Genomic DNA, 27,069 nt, shown 5'->3' with positions numbered 1-27,069 from the left:
GCTCAGTCGGTAGCGTGCTCACCTATGAATTCCAAGGTAGCGGGTTCGACGCCCGGCCGATACAAGTTTCGGTAGGGTTGCTCTGGCAGGTCGTCTTCCGCGAGGGGAGGGACTTAAAAACGCAGTATGCCGTGTGCTGAGCTTTCGGCGCGCGTCAGAGAACTAGAGCTGTACGAATATTCAAAATTTCGAATATGAAACAAATATCTGATGCTTTTCGCAACCAATTTTTAGAATTCGAAATTTTCGGTTATTTTGCGAATAGTACGGAAGCGAGATACCGCTATCGCCAGGTGGGCTTCGCCTCATCACACCCAAGAGTTAGATGAAGCTCACTTCACGTTACAGCCATTGTTCTTACGGTGTGCGGCTCCTTTCTGCAAGTCGGCCTCACCTCATTACATTGGAGTGTTACGTGAAACCCGCTTTACACTGTTTCCAATATTCCTTCACTAAAGTTAAGGTTATTTAGTGGCTCGCTCTCTTTTTGCCTTCTTTTTTTATGTGTGCGCGGTACCTGTACAGGAATTTGAAATTAACCCGAACTTTAGGTTGAACATGATTGGTTTTTAGATAATAACTAGGATACACCGTACACATATTAACTCGTAATATTTTAGACATTCGAGTATCATGTGCAGCCACGTAATAAATACAACCACCCATAGCTCCGGATTTCCTCGTACGATACACTGCATGCGTAATTGACGTACAATATATATTTCCATTTCTTGTGAACAACGCAAACGCTCTTTGACTCAAGTTATGTGGTACTGCTTAGCCTTTGCCCTCTTCTGAAACCTATTCCACCAGTACCATGGGTTGAGAGAGAATTTCTTCTGATCTGGCGTCAATGGTTGCTATCGCCACCTTTTCCAAACGTTCTCTTAAGCCATTCTTTAGCTTTGTCGACAAAGCCCTTCTTTGTAGTTGTCGTTGTGGTGGTTGTAGTAGTTGTCTCAATAGTTGTCGTCGGTCGCGCTGTTGTTGTTGATCGGAATGGTGGTATCACATCCGGGTTGTACGTATAATTCTGTCGTTCGACGCATTGTCCTCCTATGCACACCTGAAAACGCAAGCAAGGCATGTACTGGGACGGAAACAGTTGTCTAAAATCTGCACTGCGTGGTTGATCTCGTCTCAAATCTCCAGGTGTCGCAAGACTATTTCTTTCGAGTAATAAACACGTGCAGCACATGGTCCACCTTCAAATACAATATTCGCCCGACACTTTGAAGCGCAACAGGGGTAATACGGGCCGGCGAAGTACTGACAGACGATTTTAGCTAACCGCGTCCCCAGTATAGATGGGCAGAAACAAGAACAAAGACGGGGTGAACCTCCCATTTTTCTGTGACCGGTCTTTAGCCTAGATCACTTCGTTCACATAATCCCCTCCACACTCTAACAAAGCGCCCATTCACTCCGGCCGTAGAAGCCCGTACGGACCCTTTGTTCCCTCCGGGCTGTTGACCCACAATTCGCATGAACCTTTAAACACGTCACACCTAACCCTTTAGATACCATGCCAATGATGAGGACGGTGCCCAGAAGAAGAACAGTCTGTGTTCGAAATATCGGCGACTTCTGTCCTGAGGCAACTCCCTTAATTCCCGCGTCTCCAACAGTACTGTACATTCAACCTCTTGAGTGGTGGGACCTTATGTCAGCCACATACAACAACAACAAAATTAGATGTTGATGATGATGAGATGGGGTTCAGCCATGTACGTATATCGATTGATGGCTTGATTTTTCGTTCAGACAACGAACAGTTCAACCGAATTTACTAATTGGTTCTGAATATTGCCTCTGCTCTGCTCTGTATGTTCTCGAGGCCCGGAGGCGTATTTAGATTTACGCAGCATTTAGATTAGCGCAGCGAGGAAAAGGACGCTGCTAATTGATGGAGAATGAAGAGGTACACTCGAACGGATCGGCTGTGTTTCTCTGCCGGCAAGCCTCTCTGTGTGTTTGCTTGCTTGATTGCTTGGGAAGGCAACGCTCAGCGGCGCGAGGGCGATATGTATGTACCTTGCGGTTCAAGAGAGACTCATCTCCGCTCTCTTGCGCATGCACCGGTGTTACTTCCCCTTTCTCGACTCTCACGCGAACGAAATATGTCACAACACCTAACCTAACTGACCCTCGTGCCGGACTCTCAGCGTGCCCGCCGCACCAATCGTCCCCAAATGTGTGCGAGTGCACTTGTGAAATCCAGACCAATTACACGAAATAAGCATGATCACATATAAAAAAAATGATAGAGGTGAGAATACCATGATATCCCATACCCAATGGGGAAAAAAGTGACACGAAGATTCAGCTGTCCAGTCTCGTGAAATGTATTCGCGTACATGCCCGACCATGACCGGCGTTGTCAAGCCCGTACCCGGCCCAAGCCCGCATGAAAAACGCAAAGCCAGGCCCGGCCCAACCCGCGGGTCGCAGGCTTTCGGGTAAGCCCGGGCCCGTGCAGTGCTTTAGCCGCAGACTCTTCGCGGCGCTAACACAGAACATACAAAAAACGTTGTTGTTGCAGCGAGATATAACTGACATTATGTCGCATATTTTCTTTTTTTTTGGGGGGGGGGGGGCGGCGGGGGGGCACTTCGGAACACATTGTTTTTTATCAGTGCGTACCAACTTCAAGAGCGTATATAATAATAATAATTATTATTATTAAAGTAGGCACAGTCTCGCTTCAGTCACTTTTCTGACACATATCACGTAAGTCGCAAAGGTCTGAGTGCCAACACCACCTAGTTGGAGATAGCCTGAGCATTGCCTCCTCTCTCTCTTTCAATTAAAAGTCAGAATTCATCCGCTACTGCGATTCACTGTTCCGCGAACTGAAGAACCCGGAAATTATGATTGCAGCTCACCTGGAACCTGCAGACCTAAATATTTAGACAAAAAGTGCGAGACGCTTTCCAGAAAATGAGTTTTGAGAAAGACTGAGACCGTTCTGCTCTTTATTTCCAAGTTTTCCCATTTAGTACATGTGGACGTTCAATCACAACTCGCAGACGACGGTGGTTCTTCTGCATGGTCACGACCCCTAGAAGCGCGGTCGTGATTGGCTACAGCCATTGAAAACACGATCCTGATTGGCTGACTGCTCGTTGTTACGTCACGTCGACGAGCGCGCAGGCTTTCTGTATCCAGGTGGTGTTGGCTCAGCGAAGTCAGGGTGGATTTTTAGGAATGCGCTCTTTGTAGAATGTTGGCGGTTGACGTCAGGAGCTAAGGCGACACGCTAATGATATGCTTACCATAGATGTGTTTGTTTTGCACGGCGTACCATCTAGAGAGCGAATTTGTTGATAGGAAGGGTCACTCCCATCCTGAGATGCCGGCTTGACGCACCACAGCAAGCAACCGTTTAGGGATTCGTACTGTAAAAAAAAAATATTGAGAACAGAGATTTCAGCACCGTAAATAACCCTTAGATCGATCATGACCATGAGCCCCGCGACGGAAAGCCACCAATTTCAATAGGTAAATATCACATTCACGGTGATAGGCCTTCTCCTTGGAAACATTCGTGAAAAAACGTTCGTATAATATGAACAATTGTGCACTATCTATTGCACTTCTTTGTGTATGTACTGATATTTACCGTGTCATATTCGTATTCATGCGAGACTCCCTGGCGGCATTGCTCGTCAAGGCTGGTGTTACTTCCTGGAAGCATTTCGGGAGGTGGGAGCGTTGTTGATGTTGATGATGTTGAGTGAGTGTTGTTGTTGTTCCTGTCTTTGAGGCATTTGTATTGGTCGAGTCTGTGAAGGAACACAATCACAGCTTAAAGAGTTGCTGAACGAATGCAAAACAAGTGTCGTGTCTATACTTCGAGCTTGCTAGCAAAGACGGAACGCATAGTGCAGTGATTACAGCTTATCTGCGAATCAATCTTTGTCCGTTCAGCGCATTTATACCGACGTAAGGCGACTGCTGCTGGCCACTAATCTGACGGACAGCCCTCTTGTAGCCACCTTTTATGTCCGTTGGTACGGAATTTAAACTGAGAACACCGTGAAAGGTTGGCAATGGAACTATACATATACTGCAAAAGCCTGCCTGAGCCTGTGTCCCCACTAGGGCTCTTAAGCACAGAGCCCCCTCACCAGCTCACCTGCATTTGTGACATATTAACATTAGCAGTGGAACTACTTACCTCGATACATAAAGCATCTGGTTCGCGCAGCAGTTGGAGAATTTATACTGGTTGAGGTTTTCTTGAACGTAGCTCATAAGAAAACCGGAATCCCAGTCGCAGGATGTCGCGTCGGGGTGGCCAGTAATATTCTTGTCAGAGTCAGCTCCATCGTGTGTGCATCCTAGGCTAAAGGGAAGGTATAAGAGCAAATACTTCAGGATGAACACATCACAAGGGAGAACAATGGCTGGGGGGAAAGGAGTAGAAGATGTGTTGACCAGCAACTACAGGGAGATATAGCGGGGTTGCGACATCTTGATATTTGTTATTACATCATGTATGCGCCGTACAGCACGCAGTGAGTATTGAGGCAGAAGTAATTAGCTCTTGGGGTACAATAATTTGCATTATACGAGCTCCCGAACACACTAGCCAGCACAAGCGGCACTGCGGACCCCCAAGAACTGCGAACAAGCGATGACGTCAGAGAAGTGACTATCTCGGCCTTTCCTAGTGGTTCACCTAACCACGTGTCCTCTTCCGCAGCCGCCTCCACCGCCACGATCATTGGCATACCTAGGAAGAAAAGCATTGTACAGAGGAGTGTGGTTACCTGTGTCCCATTTCGTGGGATAATGTCCGAACCACATCGAACGACCCTGCTCTGTCTTCGCAGACTCCAACTCTCTTGTCTCCACAGGCACCGCCGATGTATGCGAGTCCTGGAAAGTCGTTGGAAGAGTTTGAATGAATTCGCGCAGCCAATGAGGAACGTGAATGCGCTGTTTCGGGGAAGGTGGGTGACACTAAAAGTGTAATAGTTGAATGCAAACTCGTGCATTGCGAACTTGCTCAACCGTTTAGAGCATGGCGTACGCGCTGGTCCAATAGGGCGACGACACCTCGAACGTCTTGTCGTTCGATGGGTTGGGTGATAAAAGCATTCTGTCCCATATTTCACGGTAAACTTCACATGGGGTGCGGCCCACTACACCAAGGCACAATGGATGGAGCAGCGCGATTTTATGAAACTCTGATACGTTGTGCACTTTACGTCTGGCACGCCTTGTTATCACTTCTCATGCTGGGGCGTGATGATGACAATATATTGATGCCTTGCTGACAGTAAAAATGACCCACGTTTCGTGTCCTGATCCGACAGTATGCTCCAGTGCTGGAAGGATAGCGAACTATTCTGTCGAGGACACTGTCCATAGGAGAGTTTGAAAGCATGCCCCAGGTCTTCATCCGGAATGTACGAGAGGGATCAAATGTAAAAGAGACTTTCATTATATATTTCTTTATTTGTAGTAAGATATAAACTAAGTGTGCAATATTTTTCTACATAATCTCCTAATGTAGAAATGCATTTTTTTCTCCAGATGGTGGGTAACGTTTTTATCCTATCTTCATAAAACGTGTCAGCAGCCAATTGCGCACAAACTCCTCCACTGTGTCGTCGTCATCGAACCGTTGTCCTTCCAGAGCTTCTTTGAGAGGTGAAAGTCAGACAGGTGAAGCAGGTCAAAAGAGATGAAAGTCAGAAGGCGATAAGTCAGGGCTATTGGGAGGGTGTTCCAGAGCTGTCCAGCCCATTTCCCTTAATTTGGTACATATGACGGCTGCAGTGTGGGGCCTGGAGTTGTCATGGAGGTGATTCAGTTTATGTGTTGGTTGAACACGCCTTTTGCTACGACAAGCAAGTTTAACTTCACAAAAAAAAAAATTCACAGTAATATGCAAAGTTGATGGTGCGACGATCGTTCAAGAAATCAATGTGCAAAATGCCGCGCTGGTCCCAAAAAACAGTTGCAAGGACCTTGCCAGCTGACAGCCGAGTCTTGGCTTTGACAGGGGCCTGCTTCATCTTTCTTTCTCCAGTCCATGCTTGCTTGTTTCGACTCAGGCGTGGAGTGGCGTACCCAAGTTTCATCACAGGTGACGATGCATTTTAAACATGCGTCTCTTTCTTGTGCACACCGCGCTGGTAGTTGCTCACACACGTGCTGACTTGACAACTTCTGTTCTTGCAGTCAAAAGACGTGGGACCCATCGTGTAGACACTTTACCGAGTCCTAGGTTTCTTGTGATTATGTATTTAGCGCTTCTATAGCTTATGCCTACCTTAGAGCAAATTTCCGAAAAACCTTCAAACGTCGGTCGCCCTCCAGAAGATCATGAATGGCTTGAATGTTCTGGTCCGTAATACCCGTTCGTGGGCGACGGAAATATTTTATGAAATGCTAATACCTTGTGTACGTTGCGTCTGAGACGCTTTCTACAGAACTAATCCTAACTTATTTAGTCTCGACTGCAAAACTTTTAGATTGACTGATTTGGTACGCTTTCATCTCCTTACGTCAGTAACCTTGGCATCCTCCAGAACATGGGAACTGTGAAACAGTTTACCTTGTGGCGGTCTCATCGTCATCGACGCTCCTGGTTGCGCCACCGCGCTCTCCATGCGCCTCACCCGTAATAATATAATGCAGCGTAATGTATCGCAGAGGAGCGTAATAAACGTTTTTCTCGTTCTACTCGACTATGAAGGTTCCCGCCTCGATGCCAATACACAGCAACGTGTCTTTGACTGGTACGACCGATGCCGAACTAACAATATACGCCACAGGTATGCAGTATGCAGTAGGTGGCGCTTTATTTTCGAAGCGTGATGTGGGCAAGCTAATGCTTGTCCCATCCTACAGTTGGCGATACAAGGTCGACGGGGCAGTGCCGCCTGCGGTGCTGTTCCGGGAAAGAATTTTTCTTTCGCTTTCAACTCAATTTTTGCGGGCGACTTTAACTGTACGACAGACCGCCTGCACGGCCAACAGGCGAACAGAGAGCTGGAGCGCCTGGTGAACTCGATTGGTTTAATTGATACTTGGTCCCACGTGCAGGGTAATGCATATGAGTTCACCTGGGTTAACACACATCATCGTCCTATGTCTACATTCTACAAACGTTTCTGGCGGGTAATTGGTAACTCCTTGACTCGGGTATTTAATCTATGCTTGTCTCGAGGAATGCTATGTTCTAGCATGCAGAGTGGAGTTGTTGACCTCTTGTGCAAGGACCCGTCCAGAAAACAAGATCCGGATGCATGCCGGCCTATCACTCTATTGGAATGCGACAACAAAATCTTAGCCAAGGCAGTTCTTTTTCGTATTTCGCCGCACTTAGAAAAGGTGCTACACCCGTACCAGGCGTGTTCGGTCCCTGGCAGATCGTCAGACCTCCACCGGAGAGCTCTACGTGATGTCATTCATTGGATAACGTGTTCACGCACAGCAGCAGTGGTGGCTTCCTTCGATCAGTCGAAGGCATTCGATCGTGTGCGCCACATGTACCTATTTTCAACACTGAGGGCATATGGTTTCGCCGATGGTTGGGTGCGCCTTTTTGAGGTGCTCTACAAAGGCGCAAAAAGTGTCGTTTCCGTAGCTGGTGGTCTATCGTCTCCGTTTGACGTTGCGTGTGGTGTCCGACAAGGATGCCCTCTCCCCCCGGCCTTGTATGCCCTTGCCATCAACCCTCTCCTCGGGAGGCTGTGTTCTCTCTCAGTTATCCTAAGGCTACCTAATAGGTGACCACTGCCTGTGTTTGCGTACGCTGATGATGTCTCCGTCATACTTCCGCGCGAGAGTTCCCTAGAGCCAGTGTTGAAAGCGTTCGAAGACTACGGTACAGTTTTTGAATAGGTCCAAAAGTGTCGCTCTTTTTACAAGCTGCTATCTCGCGACACGTGTTCCGCTTTCTGTAGGGCGGATCCGTTGAATGGGTCTCTAGGTCTCAACTCACAAAAGCCGTGATCTGGGTGGCTTGGGAGTACCGGCTGTGCCCGAAAAGTGCTTGGCGCTTCAATCGCGTATTCTCTTTGACGCGCTCCGTGCGTCAGAGCACCCGGCCTGCGCATTAGTGCAGTATTTCCTAGGATACGCCGCCAGGTGGTTCCTAGAAAGTCCCGAGCTTCGCCCCAGTGCGGAAGTACTCACTGCTTATGTTTGTGCTTGTGTTGCTGTCGTGCGGCGCTTGCGTGTCGAATGCCCAGATGAAGACATTTCCTTGTGGAGCGTCCGTGATTTCTACGCCGCCTACAGGGAAATGCGACCGGGTTCCGCAAGGCCAGCAGTGTGAACGAAATTCGCCTGGCGGCGTATCACTGCTGGCTGGCTTGGTGCACGGCGCTCTAGTCTCCAGTGGAAGCTCGCCCATGGTGTCCTCCCACTGCGTGAACGTTTGCACCGTTTTCGGATATGTCGCACGGACGGTTGTCCGTCTTGTTGCATGTCTGAGACAGCAGAACATTGTTTTTTGCGATGCCATATTCAACTTTTACTGTGGAGTAGGGCGGCGCAAATATTTGGACTCCCAAGCAGTTGACTGGGTCACCGTAAGGTACCTGGAGCCGTTGCCGGTCTCACGCGCAGAGCGGAAGCAACTAGCATTGCTGATTTCGGAAATTTAACTTCCAAATTTGGATTCACTTGTGCAGGCTGTCCTTCGGTGGCCCAGATGTTGGGAGCATGGCTATTTTTCAGGCAGTGAGAGACGGGCTGCGTGCACATATCATCCGTGAGCACTCATTATTTGGGTCTGAGGAGTGCTGTCGCCGCTAGCTTACACCGACTCGGCTCTTTGATCATGATCAAGGTGAGTGGCATATCAAGTTCTACTAAGCCCACTAGGACCGTACTGCTCCCCCGTAGCGACTCTTCCGGAGTTTCAGGGTTGTTCGCAGGGTATGGCACGTACAAACAGCAATTGCCCTTTGGAGCGTTTTTATCTGGTATGTAAGATATAGTTTGTGTAAAAGAGACTACCTCAACAGGTAGTTCTCTTACTTGATGACAATACACACACATTCAACCTGCTGAGCTGACCAAACCGAGTGACTGATCTCATAAAAAAAGGTGTTGTGATGTCCCTGTGCTACTTGCCAGTTCTTATGCCGACATGACGGCATGCTCAAGTAGCGCTGTCTGCGCTGGGAAAAGTATGGTGTGGTAAAGGTACTGTAAATGGCTGTACGTGGTAGTCTTACCTTTAGGCCCTTTGTTGAAAAGTTGCAGTCCCTCCGTGTCATTAAGGAAACCGATGTCCTCCCTGCGCAAATAGGGACAAAAGCCAATTAATATACGAAAAATAGACTTTTAATTCCCACGATAGACATCGAATTCGAAGAGATAATAAAAAGTTGACAACCTTAAGTTGTTGACTATAGTGGGGTTCAGCGCAATGAGAAGGCATAAATAGAGAACAACGCTCGGCTAGTTTGTTGGGCGCCATGGGCGTCGGAAGGTGGGGGCAGGAGGGCAGCCGCCCCCTGACCAAAAACTAGGGAGGCGGCGCTCCCCCCCCCCCCCCCACTTTTAGCAAGTGCCGCAAGGCCCGTGTACCTCTTGCGGTACTGGGCGACAACACTGAAATGAGCTGAGAGCTTACATAATTCAGAGCTACGGTTATCGCATTACCTACAGCTTCTCTGGGTTATGTAGCAGTCAAATTGCCCTTTTACCAACTGCAGAAAAGAAGAAAAACAATCTTTGTTATATGGCGACTCTGCTGCAGTGATATTCCTTTTTCAAAATTTTGATCGAGGTTACCACTACCGACTGATATTGAGAGTACTGAGACTGATATATAGAGATGGAGCTGCAAAGGTCGTCAGAGCTAGATCTTGAAAGCAAATACACGTGTGTGATTAGCAGTGATGGCCACTAACTACTTCTACAGTAGTTTAACTATAACTACTAACTACTTCGCGATGAAGTAGTTTAACTAGTAGTTCAACTACTTTTCAGGGAAGGCAGTTAGAACTACTTCTTTAACTACTGCAATGTATTTTAACTACAGCTATAACTACTTAACGTTGTCCATCAACACCAATCCCATTCTATTGTGTTCTCGGACACCTAAATATGAATCGCAAGCAGTGAAAAAAAAGTGAAGATTTAGTACACATGCACGGCACAATTGCTCTGCACCTCCGTTCTCATCAAACAAGTAGCTCAAGGTAAAAGTTGAAAGCACAATCGTGCCGTAAAGCTTGCGGCAAAATTTGAAGTAGTTTGCGCCTGCAGTAACCTAACTACTGTAGTTAACTACTCGAAATAGCAGTTTAACTAGTAGTTAACTAGTAGTTAACTACTAGTTAAACTTCCTGATTGTAGTTTAAAAGTAGTTATCAACTACTCGCAGAAATGTAGTGACAATTGCCACTACATTTCTGCAAGTAGTTGGTAAATGCAAGAAAAATCAGGTAGTTTAACTAGCAGTTTAACTACATGTAGTTAACTACTGGCCATCACTGGTGATTTGGACCGTGCATCCCTGGTATGTCAAACAGAATAAGACTAATCGAGGTCCATGTAGGAGCTTGTGGTTTTCTTCGAAAAACACCTGCCCTTTTCGTGGAAACACTAATTCCACAGCCCCTTCGACTGTTTTTATTGATCTTCATCGTTTTCTACTACATGCATAGAACAGAACAGGACTGTGAGGGCGAGCCCTGTATAACTGTCCAAACTACAAATACAAGAAGTGTTATATGCGTAGGTATAGAGTGAGGAGCACCAAGCAGTTTAACCTGCGACACTGCAAAAACAAATAAAGCAACAAGCTTAAAGAAAATGACTTCTAGTCTTCCGTTTAAACTCGCTGTAATTGTTGGTATGACGGAAGCTTTCTGGTAACTTATTCCAGATCTGACATCCAAAAGTTATCAACGAGAAGTACACATAGTTAGTTCGTGAGGTGGGGTACCGAAGTCTGGTTACATCGTGTCGAAGTGAGTAAGGTGTTTCAGAGACCCGCATGCCCAGTTGATATCTACTGGTAGGGACATAAAACAAGTTGTGCATCATTAAAGCGACCTTGTAGTTTAAAAGGTTATATACTGAACGCATCCCCAAGAGCCGGAATTCATGTGAAATTGACTGACGGGGTTCCAGATTGAGAATAGTTCTAAGGGCCCTCTTCTGAGCGAGGTTGAAGGTTTCTAGGATAAGTGAGGCCGTAAACCTCCAGAGCATATGTAATGTGAGGATGAATGAAAGCAAAGTAGACCATAAGAGCAGTGTTAACAGAGACGAAGTGCTTCACCTGAGTTAAAGCATAATAGGCCAGCCGTGATGTTACTCCTAACCAAGTTAATATGAGGCTGCCAAGATAAATGAAATAATAATGTCTGATAAATGTTGATGCCATTCCATTCCGCCGATCAATACCGTGTGTCTTCAGGCGCACGTTAAAGAACCCTTTTCCGTTCTTAAACCATTCCCACCATTCTATTCCTATTTGCAATGCAGACGGAGTGATTCCGGAATAATTTCACTACAGCAATGCCTGTCTTGCAACCCAAGTTTCGATTCGAATTGACAGACGCGGCACCCAGCGATTGTTGCGTGAAGGAGAGCATTGAGAGTTCATCAAGAAGACCTGCATGTGATGAGTACTATACGAGAACTCACGCCTTCGACATATTCTTGCCCTTTTTATTCCAACTATTCATGTAGATAAGTTAAGAAACCGTACCGACGAGCTGCATAAGTTAAAAAATCGTACGATTTTTACGGTTAACGATTTTACGATTAACGATTTACGATTAACGATTTTTTAACTTATGTAGGAGTACCATTTGCAGACGAAATCATTGTTCTTTTGACGAGAAGGAAAATAAAAATTAAACAAACACGCCACCGTTTGCTTATACTTTTATAAATTTGTCTTGCCGCAATTAGTGAAACCATCAACAAGCATTTTTGTTTCTGCTGCTCTAATCTGCCAATTGCTTTTTCGCCTCAAGGTAATCAAGAACGCGAAATGGTCTTCCCTATCTGCATTACAACTTCCACCGCCATCAGATTGCTTGGACGAGTCATTTCTAATGAGCGCGTTAATGGCTCCGATTTTTGTATTTGCCACACTTCTCAATCTATTAGAACTACATGCACCGTAGTGCTCTCCTCTTAGGTTAGGTTAGGTTAGATTAGATTAAGTCAGGTTAGATTAGGAGAGGTTAGGTTAAGGTTAGGTCAAGGTTAGGGTAAGTTTAGGCTAGGAGAAGGTTAAGGTTAAGGTTCAAGGGTTAGGGTTCGGTTGGGTTGGGTTGTGTATGTGGGTTTGCATTAAACGAACCCGACTGCATGACCAAGCAGCAATATGGAGGCTACAGCTGCTGATAGATTTAAGGAGAAAAGGCCCGCAAGAATAAACTATTATGCAGAGTGAAGGTTTAGTCCCAACCTTCATGCTCGTTCCTTTTTAGGTATAAGGACCCGCGAAAGAATAAATGAATTGTGTCAGTCTGTCTATCCAGCCACTCTCACTTCACTCCTCAATATTTTTCAGTTGTCTTATTTTGGAATAAACGTTTGCGAGTGAGTTGTATTTTTTACCGCTCTTCTTTCCTCCGTTTACACAGCCGGGGTACAGTTTTATTTTGAAAGTTGAAGCTCAAGACACGTTGTCGTATCAGTACGTTAAGATAATAATAATAATAATTGGGTGTTTACGTCGCGAGACAACTGAGATCATGAGCGACGCCACAGCGGTCAGTCTGTGGATTGCTTTTGCCCACCTGAGGGTTCTTTAACGTGCGATGAAAGCTCATCACACGGCACCCCGTATTTAACGTCCCTCGCGGAAGACGGCGTGACTAAGCAACTTGTACTCTGCCACCAAGTTGCTGGCGACCTCGGCCAGGTTCGAACCCGCGATCTCGGGATCAGAAGGCGAACACGCTACCGACTGAGCCACCGAGGCCAGTACGTTAAGAAGTAGGGTGTTTTGGAAGGAGTTTGTGGAGGTGGGGTAGTTGTTGTACTGTACATTCATCGTGACTAAGCAGCACAAGGACGCGGACAAAGAACGGAGACAGGACAACTGCTAGTCGTCCTGTAGCAGTCGTCCTGTCTCCGTTCTTTGTCGGCGTCCTTGTGCTGCTTAGTCACGATGGGTCGCTTTGAATAATGACTGCCTACAATTCTACTGACCCACATTTGACGAAAAATTTTAATTAGAAACCTATTCGTGCATTTTTACTTTTTTGGCGCACTATGGTCTTCGTTGCCTAAGCGCCCGAAAAATTCAAATCATCATCATCATCACCATTAACGCATTTTCGGTAATTAGTCATCGTTAAATGCTACACATTCTGTTCAACAAAACATCCACCTGCACGTGTAATCCACCTGAAAACAAACGCTGAAATGTTTTAACAAGATATCTGCATCCGTTAAAAATCAACGGCCTTCCTGTAAGTTGCTGTTACTTGCAAAATCTTTTTTTTTTCTTTCGCTGTTACATAGCTAGAAGCGGGTAAAGAGAATTCGGAAGCACTTCTACTGAAATGGTAGACAAGGCTCAAAGTTGTTACTTGCCCAGTGATTAGGAAAAGGATGTCGGCACTATAGTAAGTACCTTTCCTGAATATACTGTAGTAGTTGTTTAATCTCTCCAGCGTTCCGATGTCATAGATGTAATATTTGTTGTCATAAAATCTGATGTCGAAGTAAGGTTCCATAGACTGAAAGTATGAGGAGGTTAGGATTAGTGCAACGCTCGAACGGCGTCACAGACAGTACTTCCGTTCTTCGTATACATCACACATAATGCATAACAACTTACTGCGTTTGGATGGATAGTGAATCCCGTGATCTTCGCTTCCGCTTTAAGTGGCGTGATGGTGCCGAGCCTCAGGTTGACCTGGAATTTGAGTTGAGTTCAGTTGAGTTCAAAAAGAAAAAAAGAAAAAAAAAAAAACGGAGAAAGAGGACCTGGAATTTGTTCATTTGCTTACTACGAGGGGTGTTCAAGTCAAACCGGGACTTTCATTTTTCGCAAAAGTAAAATGAACTTATAGGCGACAAATTAGTTTTATTTTTCAACGTAATCTCTACCTACACTAATGCACTTGTCCCAGCGTTTCACGAGCGCTTGGATACCAGCAGCGTAGAAATCCTTATCGGCGCGTAGCAGCCATGACCGGACCGCATTCTTGACCTCGTCGTCGCAGCTGAAGTGGCCGCCCCCAAGGAACGCCTTCAGTGGCCCGAAAAGATAGAAATCGCTGGGGGCTAGGTCTGGACTCTAAGGGGGATGTGGCAGCAACTCCCAGCCAAGTTCCTATAAGGTGTGTGTCGTGAGATGCGGAATGCGGAGAGGTCCCGAATGGTATGCGGGAGTCCATTGTCCTGTATATAGCAGGAGGACTCCTTTGGTGACGAGGCACGGCCGCTTTTGCTTCAGCGCCTTATGCACATCCCTGAGAACCTGGCAGTAATATCCACTATTGACGGTGACTATTGACCACTGGGCAGAAAATCAACATGAACAACGCCAGCCTTGTCCCAGACAACCGTGGCCATGACCTTACCCGCAGACAGGGTGCCTCGGAACTTCTTGGGAGCTGGTGAGCCCGGATGCTTCCACTGTTTTGATGCGCGTTTAGACTAAGGAGTGAAATGGTGCACCCACGTTTCATCGTACGTGATGATCCGATCAAGGAACGGCTGTCCTTCAGTGTCGAAACGGCACCTTAGCTCTTGGGGGATTTCCAGTCTTCTCTGCCGGTCAAACACGGAGAGCTGCCTCGGGACACAATGGGCACTGACTTTCCGAAACTGGAGGTGCTCACGAATTATTGTGTTCAACGTTCCCACAGAAAGGTCCGTCTTTAGTGCCAGTTCTAGAACTGTTATCCGTCGGTCCTTGAGGATCATGCGCTCCACAAGATGGATGTTCTCAGGAACTCCGACACTGGGCTCTGAGCCGGGGGCCGGAATCGTCCTGCACTGATGTACGACCGTCTCGGAACCGTTTGCACCACTCAAAACACTTTGCTGCGGCTAAGTGTATACTGAGCCTGAAGTCTTCTGTGGATTTCAGATGACTTTACGCCTTCCTTCACGAGAAACTTAATGACAATTCGCTGTCCAGTACGTGTCTTCTGTTTTGCATAAGCTTTGGACCACCACATGGTGAACGCGGAGGCCTATCGCGTGTGAAAATGACGAAAAAGAAGTAGGGCGAGCCATTTGTATACTCAGGATACAGAAAGTCCCGGTTTGACTTTACCACACCTCGCATATCATGTCCAACTAAAGTACGTAAGCTGACGTGTGTCACGCAGTTCTTTACGGTTCCCAACTGTAGTAAGTGACTAATACCCCTGTTACACGGACTGATTTAGTGTCGCTTTTGAAAGAGCGACACGGCATCTTTCAGTGACGCTCCGCAGAAAGTTTCCTAAGCATTCAGTGAGTTCCCAAACTCACTTCACTTCACTTCGACAGAACGAGTGCGTCACCTCCAGGGCCGGCGATAGGGGGCGTGGGGTGCTTGCATAGGCCCCGCGATTTAAAAAAAAAAAAATATCAAGTATGCACTTCATCGTGTGAAACAGACCCCGCAATGTGACTTTGCCTTATGCCCCGCACGCCCCTAGCACTGGCCCTGAGTACAGTTAAAAATATAGAGGCAACGCGAAAGGCCCCGTGAATCACGATAAACGAGTGTTTTCAACAGCGCGCTTGAGTTGGGTTGAGTTGGTAAGAAAAGAGAGAGAAAAAAAAAAGAAAAACACAGAAGAAGAAGAAATAGGCACTAATTACGAGAGCGGGTTACTCCAGATCACTTAAGAAAAACACTGACTGAAAAAGACACTCAGTCAGTCACTCTACACACACTGTCAGTCACACTGTGTCTACCAACAGCGCGCTTATTTGATTTAGGTACAGTGTAACATGGTGCAGAAAGCTAATTTAATTACTCTTGTTAACAGCCTGTGAAAACTTCGCAGGCTGCCGATCTGGCCGCGGCCGTATTTGTTGTGGCACATATTGAGGCGCATCAATTTGTTTCACATTGAAAGAATATTTGCGGAAAGTGTTTCTAAATGAAAAAAAAAAAAAAGAGAAAAAGAAAGGAAAGACATTCTTCTGACAGAATTGTGGCGCACACCTAGAAATCTTGCCACCGTTCCATGTCATCTATCGTCATTGCCGTCTCATCTATCGTCATGTTTTAGTGACACCGTACCTAAGCCGTGTATAGCGAGCATGTATAACGAAAGTGACATTCGCTTAGCGGGCGTTCGCACGGGCCAACTTTCTGCACCAACTCGGACCAACTTTGGAGTTGTTGGCAGTCGGCCAACATCACCGACCATGACCAACTCGAGTTGGTGGGAATCGGTCGCCGAGCGATAACGTCGCAGAGTTGGTGGTGGTCTAACCAATCAACGCGAGGAGCATTGCCACGTGCCCTTGGAGGGCGTCAAGCGATTTCTTTCCTGTCGTACTGCCCGGCATGGGTTCAAATCCTACAGGGATACATGATAATTTTTTTTTTGTTGCTAGCGCCATATAAACATATCAACAGGCATTTTTTGAGATACTGGTGACCTTCTGGCGAAATAAAATGACTTCGTTTTGATTAATGACAGTTAAAAAAAAGTCACCAGCGGTTGGACTTGAACCCACACACCCCGATCGCCGTAAGGTTGGTTGTGAGCGGAGCTAACGAGTTGGTACGTGTGAACGTGGAGACGGTACCGTCTTGAAGTTGGTCCAAAGACGTTGCTTCGAGTTGGTCTGAGTTGGTGCTGAAAATCGACCCGTGTGAACGCCCCCTTAGGACGAGTGGTCTTCACGAAAATGACACTAAATTAGCCCGTGTTACAATGGTATAAGAGACAGTGATTTATTTATGGAAAATACTTACCGCGTTGAGCACGACCCCAAAATACTGAAATAATTTCGTCGAGCTGTTATGAAAAGCTCTAAAGAGTATTGAGTCGATGACTAGATGAATTTCTGGGCTGATTATGTCGTTACTTGTTTTCTCTACAGAAAAAAAAAAGACATAAACAGCTGCGTTATTCCTAATAATTCTTGAGAACCGATGAATAAAAACTCTGAAAAAATTACTCGGTCGATGGAAAAAATCCAGTTCAGCAACTCACTGCGATCGGCTCTGGTTCTATTTTTCCTTTCTTTAATTTTTGGGAATAGCAAGCCACGTGTGTGGCTAACCGTCCCCTTTCTTTTTATTTTTTTCAGCCATTAAATGTATCCCCCCTTACAGGACAATGTATGTCTTCGGTCCTCGCTCTGAAGCTTTTATTTGTCATTTTGCTCAGGTGTAGTTAACTAAGATAGTTTCAACTGACAATTTCGAATTTACTAGATTTAAATAATAGTTTGATGGTTGTCCATATCATCATCACTATTCATTCACTTATTGTTGTTGTTGCATCCTTGTTGTTGCATGCAGAAATGTCTTAAGAGAGCTTCAAAACTTGCGTATAACAACCTCCTACGTCGTATCTGCTTTTCCTTTGTTCGGATGAAGCATGAACGCCGAGGTCCTTTGCGATATTCCCAGTTTCGCTTCAGTTATTCAGTCACATTTGGATCATATGCTGTCTTTGTGCAACCAGTTGCACATTCAGTTTGGTCTCGAATTTGGTAACAACTTAGTGATTTTACTGAAGAGCAAAATCTTAGTGGATTATGGAAAGGACGCGATGGAAAACAATAAGGTTATCTAACCAATGTCGAAATACAGCAGAAAGAACACAAACATAACGGGCTATGGACCCGCGTTAGGCCGATACCTTTTGCTCCAGAGATCCTCAGTCCACTAAACTGAGAATTAAATAAATTTCAAATTTCAAAGAAGAAGGACGAATCTGAAGAATAAGGAGAAAACTCACCGATATCTGTGGCGGAGATACTTGGTTCGTCAATGCTCGCCTTCAGCAAAGACAAGTCAGCTAGAAATTTGCAAAATCTATTTATGAATACATTACATAGTAAAGGAAATGGCAAGGGACGGGCATAAGAAAACGTGTGGTAAATGGATGCAACGGTATAATGTAGACCAACTGCCTTCTTAAAAAAAAAAAAAGCACTATGTAATGCATAATGTAAAACCTCGAGACTAGGGAACACGAAAGGACAGACACAACACGAAGACTCAAACACAGCTCAGAGCTGTGTTTGGGACTTCGTGATGTGTCTGTCCTTTCGTGTTCCCTAGTCTCGGGGTTTTACATTATGCATCATCTTCACCAGCTCGCTTGCTTTCTAGCGATTTTTTCAGCGTACTATGGAAGCTGTCGATATCCCATAGGCTACATTATAATTTCATTACACATTCATTTTTAAGCAGAAGTAGCGCACTTCTGCTTAAAAGAAAATAATTGAAAATAAATGAACTTAAATTTAAGCGTTGCACCGTGTCAGTACCACTTTTTTTATGATACTATTACAAGAGCTTTACTTGTTTGAGGAACAAGCATCGTTGTCATTCTCCCAATCACATAATTATGCGCGATCGGGCATCATTATCATCTTTGAACCGACCAAGCTCGGACACTACAATTCATACCGACTCATGAAACGGTTTACGCAGCCTATTTGGGTCGTGACAGTTGCAAGGTAATTGCACTGAGTTAACTCGATGATTGTTCTTAACTTGTTAACACGAGACATTACATTAAAGCATTTGAGCAGTACCAAAATGCTCACTCATTTACATCTGACTTTCCGCAGACCAGAAGGGGTTCAAGAATTCGGCAGGAAGTCTGATTGAAAATTATGCTTGTTCGCCAAAACGAAAGGACGTAGATTTCGTTACATGTCTCCATGCATTTTTCATAACCAACCAATCCGTCAATCAATATGTATGAATGTCGTATATCTCATATTAAAATGCCCACATAAAATTTCTATACAGTGTGACAAGAAACGATGAACTACCCCCCACCCACCCACCCACCCACACACACGCACACCCAAGACGTGCAAGAACTTACCGTAGTTATGGCGATGTGGCATGTCTGTTAACTGTTCATGAGTCAGCAGATGCGCCACTTGACCTCTATCCGACCTTTCCATCCCCAATATGGGCTCGATGCGAACAGCCTCGCCTATGATGCCGTGCTAGACCGTTCGAAGGCGGGAGCATATTAATTTACAAAAATTTATAACTGTTATCGTAATCCTGAGGCTCGACCTATAGGCTTACTCACGACTTCCAGTCCGTTATCCTGTGATACTCTCACAGATGCTTGTCGTGCCCGATCTACGAAAAATTCACCGTTGTAGTCGTCTCCTCGTTCCTTAAAACAACAACAACAACAACAGATAAATGAGTGAAGATGAACGGGGAAAATAAGTTACAGGTAGGTGACGTTTATTGTTACAGACTAACAAGTACATAGAAACAAGCTTGAACAGCTACTGCACGTGGCACTTCTGATTCAATATATACATCGACGTCAGCGTATGATTGTACAGAATACTTTGGCTTGCTGGTGCATCTGCAGTAGTTGAGTAACACATGCGCGTTGCGGGTGCCTCAATAATTTACGAGGGTTTGAAAGAGCTCAGTTTTTAGTTTCGGTTTCAGTACCAGGGTTCCGGAGCGAACTGAACTCTTGAACCGAAAACCGAAAAAAAAAAAGCATTATTTTTGGGCGAACCGAAACAGAACGACAACTGAAAAAAAAAAAAAAAAAAACTATGCTCCTATGCTATGGAGGGAAACCGAAAATATGTCTTCGGTTAAATTGAAAAATATAACTATTTGGCCCTGAAACTGTGCATAACGCAGGACCTCAAGTACACAATATATGGTATCCACCGGTGTGTAGGAAACTCCAGAACCCGCACACATCAAAACAATGTGTCAGATCGCAAGGTGGCCTCCTTATTTTTGCCTTTTTGTCACATGGTTGGACCTTGTAACCTCTCTCTTTTTATTTCCCTCGCTGTTGGAAAGAATAAAGGGGATTTTATTTCGCTGCAATCAATTATTCTCCTCACACCATGTGAAACTGAACCGGTTCGACCCGGTTTGAAACCCTTATGTTTTTACTCCGGAGCTGAACCGGAAGCGAACCGTTTAATGTGAACCCAAACGAAAAACGGAACGAAAAACCTTTCGGTTCGAAACCCTTTTCGGTTCCCAATTCTTTTCCTCTTACGATCTGTGAATAATTAATTAATTTTTTTTTTAAATTTTCAATTTTATTATTAGTCATGCCATACACAGTATACAGTGGGGGCCCCGTAGCATAGCTAGAGGTGGGAGCTCCCGGAAACAATCTGAATATCATACGTGACTACAACATCCGAACAAGTCATGAAATGTAAGGATCCACATTATGCGGAAGGTGAAGGGAATATGCAGTCACAGTAAGGGGGAAAGCACAAGAGGGCAAAAGAAAAGGAAAACAAACAAAATAAATTACGAAACAAAAACAACTGCGAATCAGTAAAAAAATGTGACGCTTATGAACAAGAACAACAACAATAAATGAAGAAGTGATGATAGCATGGAATGTTTCCCCGTGGTAGCCACAGGACCCTACCCCCACTTCACTGTGGTTAATATGAGAGGATGAATTATGGTGAGAGTGAAGCGACGACAAGTCGGAGTTCTGTTTAGAGCTCTTCGAGGAGTATGTCTACTGGCTTGCATGAAAGCAGAAAGGGAGCGAAGAGCCTGGCACTGATGCGCAAGGGAGCTCCATGGGCCAAGTACTTTGGACGTCTATGGTCAAGGAGTTCAAGTTGGCGTCGAAGCACCCGGCGTTCACACGTGTACCGGTCACAGTCCTTATGAAGGTGAACAGCGTAAGCGCAAAAGCAGACATTACGACACCAGTGCCGCTTCTGGTTCTGAAGCAACCTTTGCTATGTGAAGCAATGACGGAACGGAAGTGGTATTCAAACTCTGTGCACATGTAGCAGAGAACAGCGAATGTGTGTCAGGCATTATTACAGAGGCATACGTACAAGCTAATAAGCATGCGATTAGTACACGCGTTCAATCCAGACATGAAAAGCAGTAGAAGGGAAGACACTCACTCTGTAGTTGATTTCTGTCCCATCCTCGTTGAAAGTGGTCACGCTGAACTGCTCCTCAAAGGCAGGTTTGTGTTCCAGTGTGAGAACGAGGTCGTCCGTTATTTTCAGCATTTTCTCGCCATCTACGCTTCTGCTTTCAACGAACTCGGGGTAGACGACGGTTTCTTGAAGAGGCACTAAAATATGATGTTGAAACTTTAGCCTCATAGACCATTTTTTCTTTAAGGTGATGCAGATCTACTCAAGCGCTCGTTGCCGGACTGAGCGTGGCGGACTTCAACCATGACCTACTAGATTATAAAGACCATGTCATAATGGGAAACTTCCACGATCCGCTAGGGGCGCTACTCATCGGCCCGCGAGTTCTGCATCATGATTGGACAATGGAAATTTGAATTTTGAGCGCGCAGAAGCGGACGTACGACTACCGTAGCAGACGACAGCAACAGCTCTTATGAAAACGCGTAGATGATAACGAACTTTACATTGAAACATCTTTCTTGGGATATCCACCGCCTGTGCAAAAGTACTAAGGTCAGCTGAAGTACAAAGTACACTCTAAACCTTTTTACACCTGAAAGGGTGTAAACCCAGATGTGCAGGGCACGCACTTTTTAAGGTGTAGTTTAACACCGTCAGCATGTTAGGGTGTAATCATGTGGAAGGGTGTAATTCTCAACGCGGAATAAGAAAATACGCAGAAAATGTTGTCAGCTTAATGCGAAAAAACTACTTTATTCGCATCGAGCTGACAACACTTTCTGGGTATATGCCTAGGATCATCTAGGAATGGAGTGTATTTGTATGTGATTTTGATAATCACCAAATGAACATATCTATATAAAAAGTTTTATTGCACCTAAAGTATTCAGTAAAAGTTGCTCTGCTCATGCAGCATGTCTATAGGTAATGGGTGAACTCTAATGCGATCAAATATGTGTATAAGAACGTTATGTTAAGGAAATAATAGCATGGCTCCTTATATGCTCTGAATTGTTTTTCTGTTCTGTTTTTTTTACTGAAAACTGAACTGAAACTGAACAGAACAAGAGAAGTTTCACTTGAACAGGTACCAGAATGTCACATAAACTGTTTCTGACAATCGTATAGTTGTTGACGTTGTGATGTCTGTCAGAAGTGTCACGATTGATGGCTTTGCAGTTTCAGCAAGTTGTGTAATTGTAAAAGAAATTCCTGAAAATGACTTGCCGGAAATGTATGTTGTAAATTCTCAGATTCTTTTCATTGCCTTGTGTTTAACCACCGTTGAATACGATTGCCACTTGCATGTCCATGTGGTAACTACCAGTCAGGAATCCGCTGTTTTGGAAAATTGGAAGAGCGTTTCACCTGACGTGCTGAACGTGCACAAACTCCCGGATGGCAGGCGCGTTATCAATCCATGTCATGCGCATCTGTAGTGTGCAGAGCCTTGCACGGGCCCGGGCCCGACCCGGCCCGCGGGCCGGGCCGGGCTTGTTATTGGCTATGTGCTCCGGGCCGGGCCGAGCCCAGGCCGCTAAAATACGCCACCACCGCGGGCCGGGCCGGGCCCGGGCCGACAAATATGTTCCCGAGAGTCAGGCCCGGCCGGGCCACGCAGCTAATTCGACAGAATGGAGATGCATTAGTTCATATCATCATGCGCTTGCGTCATTCCTGTGCATATTTTGCAAAGACAAGCAAAGGATACTGCATTATGCATATGATTCGACCCTCTAGAACATTCTCTAAGCCACTTTACATTACTCCTCACTCCTCACATATTTCACAATCACTTTGGCAAAGCTTGGTGAGAGGGGTAGGGACTGGGAGAAGCAGTTTGTCGACATCATGCTCTACCTCCGCAAATCTTTACAGTGTAACGATAACGCCCATGCCCGCGTGCGTTCTGGATTTAATTTGGTCTCGTGTGGTTACGGTGTTAAACCGCCATCACTTGTATGTTTGTCTTCTCTCCTTATAAATTTACTTATAAATTTGTTTGATAATCGCCAGAAACGCGTACGTCGCGGCTGGAAATACTAGGCCGGGATCTACTCGCCGGGTCACCGGGCCGGGCCGGGCCGGGCTCTGTTTGCTTAGACGCCGGGCCGGGCCGGGCTCTAGTCACTGGGTCACCGGGCCGGGCCGGGCCGCATAAAAATATGAAGGTCCGGGCCCGGGTCGGGCCGGGCCATTTTTTTATGCGCCCGGGCCGGGTCGGGCCCAGAAAAGTCGGCCCGTGCAGGGCTCTAGGTGCCTTACTTATGTCAATTCATGTGACGCGCTCTCTGATTGCCTATGTTATTTCTTAACTTATGCCAAACTCTCCTTAGTGTGCCTGAATTAATCACACGCCTGGCTGTTAATCGTGACATGTGTTTATTATTTCGTCATGTCGTGCGTCCTTCTAGCGTTTCGTAAGTAATTTTATGTAATGTGGAAAACCTGCCAACTTCATCGTCAAAATATAATTGTCGTTGTTGTTATGTATGCACTCCTTTATAATGTGCCCATGTCATGTCTCCAGTATTCGATCTCCTTTCAGTGAACAAAGTAAATGTATGTTCAAGGTTCGAACACACCCTAGAATACACCCTGTATCACACCCTCACCGAGATTTTCCAGAAAAGGGGGTAATACACCATTCTTACACCCTCAAGAGCTCTGAAACAGATTTTTGGGGTGCACAAAGGGTGTATTACTGCTATGTACAGCCATTTTACACCCATTTTACACCTTTAGGGGTGTGAAAAGATTTAGAGTGTATTGTACAAGTTGATGAAGCAATAACCGGGCCGATGAGTAGCGCCACCGCTAGCTTCAAAATGCGGCGCTTGGAAAGGGTGCCTATGACATGGTCGTTATAACCTAGTAGGTCGTGACTACGACAAGCAGTGTCACCACCACCACCACCACTCAAGCGCTAGCCGTTCGGCAACTCGTACAGCGCTATACCCACAGAGGTGAGGCATTAAAATTTGTATTGAATCACTAACGACACCAACAATCATCTACGATTTCCACATCACGTAAAATAAGTGCGCGACTCACAGGATAACGCAGAGTGAATGAAGACCACGACTAGCCAGCTCCTTTCGTCGTGCCACATCTTCCTGCAGGTAGACTGCGACTAACAAACGACAGATTTCATGCAACAAGGGCTACGTGTGCTTTGCATCTGTTTTTAAATGTCAGCGCCAACACTTTCACTGCTTTTCAAGGAACGTATCTGAAGAGAATGGACGTAGAATGCCGTTCTCACAAGCAGGATTAATCGCCTTGGAACAATACAATTTTTCATGTACAGCGCTTTGCTGCAAGGTTCTACGGATCGCTAAGGGTAAACGCTGGCATCCTTTAACACAACACGTCATTCCCCTTGCTTTATTTCCACCGGAAATGTCGATGAACAATCGTACAAAATCACGTGTATTGATGCTTTAATTATGGGGAATGCAATGAAGAATTTCTGACAGACCACATGCTAAAGCTATATAAGTTGATCATGAAGAAAACTTGATGTTCTCCCGCGAGGTGGACATCACGAGAACTGACGTGGCACTTCCGGTGATGAACTTACAAATGTTGAAGCACGGCTTACCGTGGCCTACATCAAAAGCTTAGAGGTCTTACATGGCTCGAGGCTCGAGGTCCTCTCATGTTCATTGTTGCTGATGTGCTTGAAACTTACAAGGAGCTGCTGGACCTGGGCCACTGCATAGTATCCCCGTGAGTGCCTGGTCATCTCGGCGTACTCGGCAATGAAGAGGCCGACGGGGTGGCCCTGCGGGGTCATCATATAGCTTCAGCCCACTCTATCATCTTGCCCAAAGGTGATCGTCAGGCCCTCGTCCGGGCTCTCTCTGCAGACAAGACAAGATCACAGTGGCTGCATGACATTACACCCTACTCTCTGCTCCACGCAGTGGATCCTTCTCTTTCACTGTCGCTTCCTCATCGCCTTCCGCGACACTAGGCATCCCTTCTTCACCGCATGCGGCTGAATGTTGCATTTACACCAGTTATGAGGCAGCGTCTTGGCCGTGCGCCCTCGGACCTTTGTGCAGCATGCAATGTGCGTGCAGACCTGCACCACCTACTTATGGACTGCCTGGACTACCAGCGGGAGCGGGAGATCTTGCAGCACGAACTGCATGCGATCGATCATCGCCCATTTACCATAGGCGAGGTGCTGGGCCCATGGTCCAGTCCCGCTCATACATCCCAAGGTCTGCGTCACCTTTGGGATTTCCTGTCATCAACAGGCCTCTCCACCCTGCTTTGATTACCGGACCCCTTATCATCTCCATCATCATCTCTCATCACGTACAAGTGGCACTGGGGCAGCACCCAGCCTGCTGGCCGGCATCAGCCCCATTTCATCATCGTATCTCCATGTGTGTGTGTGTGTGTGTGTGTGTGTGTGTGTTAGAGGCCTTACCTCATGTAGTTGGCTTTTTTGAGGCGACAGGCCTAAAGGACTCATTATGACCCCAGCAGCGCTCCCGGACATTCCCACCAACACGATCGCGTTCAGAATCGCCATCGCCGCTCCGATCATTCCCGTCATCTCTCATCGTCATCATCACTCACAATTGTGACCATTCATATTACACCGCCTAGCTATGGGGTAGCGTTCCACTCCTAGAGTGGAAAACCTCCCCACTTCATCATCAGGATATATCTGTTGTTGTTGGCGGGAAAAATTCAAGTCGCTCAGCGTTCGGTACCATCAAGCCATTCACGCTGGTCTTTGTGCGCTCCTGGGACACATGGGGAGAGTCTGTATGAAGCCCTGGAGTTGCCTCGCCCATCGTTGTCTTCCACACATCGCCATGTCTCGCCATGTTCAAGGTGGATGGAAGATCGCCTGGAAGATGGAAGATCATCGTCGTCGAAGCGTCCGTTCCTCAGTTCTGGATTGTTCGCATGGTCTGGCGTGTACACACAGCAATACAACGTCAGATTGAGCTGTTTTTCACCATGTACGCTAAGGTTGAAGTACGTCTAAAGGGGCCTATCTCCATAGGTAGGTTCCCTACTTGATGACGAAACGCATCTTGTCTGGTTGGCACTCAGTTTTGTTGTGTTGGCATTGATTGTTGTGTTGTATCGCGTTGTGGTCACAAGGCACTCAGCATATCAGTGGGGGTTACTGAAACTAATTTGATATGGCGTTATTCAGATTGTGCTAGTATAAACCCGTTTAAAACGTTTCATGGATCCAGCCTGTGGTTGGTCGTTCATTTTGATGTCAACACATGTGGCCGGTGGCTGAGGTTGAAAAAAATGCCGAAAAAAAAGTAAAATGACCTTGTACGGAAAATGTGCACTCGCTTCTCAAAATAAAGAAATAAATAATTCATCACTTTAAGGGAACCTGTTCTGCTCCTAAAACCCCACTGATGGTGTTTTCGGGAGACCTCCTGAGGACCTTCTGAGGGTGGCCCGAGGCGTTGCATTTTAACGTTGCGTTTAACGAACTCAAGACCATACGAGGATATCCGAGGGATGTTATTCCTGTCCCAAGAGAACACTCCTGGGATGACCTGAAGACATCATTGTGTTGTTGGAGTAGTGATGGGGATATGGGGATATGTTTAATGATGATGGGCTTCCTGCCTGATACTTCAGTTTTTAACACAGGGTTCACTACTTCATGATAGCACATATTGCCTGCCACACACACACAAACACTTTGTCTGTCAGGATTTATATGGCGGAGAGCAGCATAGCTACGAAATGTTAATTTCGAAAAGGAAGCAACCATGCAATTACATGTTAAAACCATTCCTGGAACCTCACCAGTGTACATTTTAGGGTGTTGTGCGAATGTCTCGCTTCGTATTCACGTGAACGATACTCGCACTACTACGACGATACGTTTCTTGAGAACATACTTGAGTGAAGAAGAACATACGTTTCAAGAACATACGTTTCTTGAGAAAACTAGCTTTGTGGCCGTATGGCAAGTGAACTTTCGCATTGGCGTCATTAATGGAACAAGTAGTAAATGGTTGATTTCAACGGCCCGTAAAC

At 45.9% G+C, this 27,069-nt stretch overlaps 1 protein-coding gene across 1 annotated transcript; it reads right to left on the bottom strand.

Annotated features, from left to right (window-relative positions):
- Positions 1-692: 692 nt before the first annotated feature.
- LOC135400117 (venom metalloproteinase BumaMPs1-like) lies at positions 693-24,234 on the bottom strand. The gene is made up of 14 exons (XM_064631848.1): positions 24,082-24,234; positions 21,046-21,221; positions 19,203-19,292; positions 18,987-19,113; positions 17,883-17,942; positions 16,889-17,010; positions 13,793-13,870; positions 13,542-13,691; positions 9,207-9,264; positions 4,776-4,884; positions 4,181-4,348; positions 3,623-3,785; positions 3,276-3,398; positions 693-1,066 (listed from the first exon to the last, which is right to left on the bottom strand). The coding sequence occupies exons 1-14, from the start codon at positions 24,137-24,139 to the stop codon at positions 851-853; spliced, it is 1,698 nt and encodes a 565-aa protein (XP_064487918.1). The 5' UTR covers positions 24,140-24,234; the 3' UTR covers positions 693-850.
- Positions 24,235-27,069: the final 2,835 nt, after the last annotated feature.

This window comes from Ornithodoros turicata, chromosome 7 (genome assembly GCF_037126465.1).
Source record: "Ornithodoros turicata isolate Travis chromosome 7, ASM3712646v1, whole genome shotgun sequence".
NCBI classification, from domain to species: domain Eukaryota; kingdom Metazoa; phylum Arthropoda; class Arachnida; order Ixodida; family Argasidae; genus Ornithodoros; species Ornithodoros turicata.
Note: the sequence above shows the minus strand (reverse complement) of the source record. Positions and strands in the feature narration are given on the sequence as shown.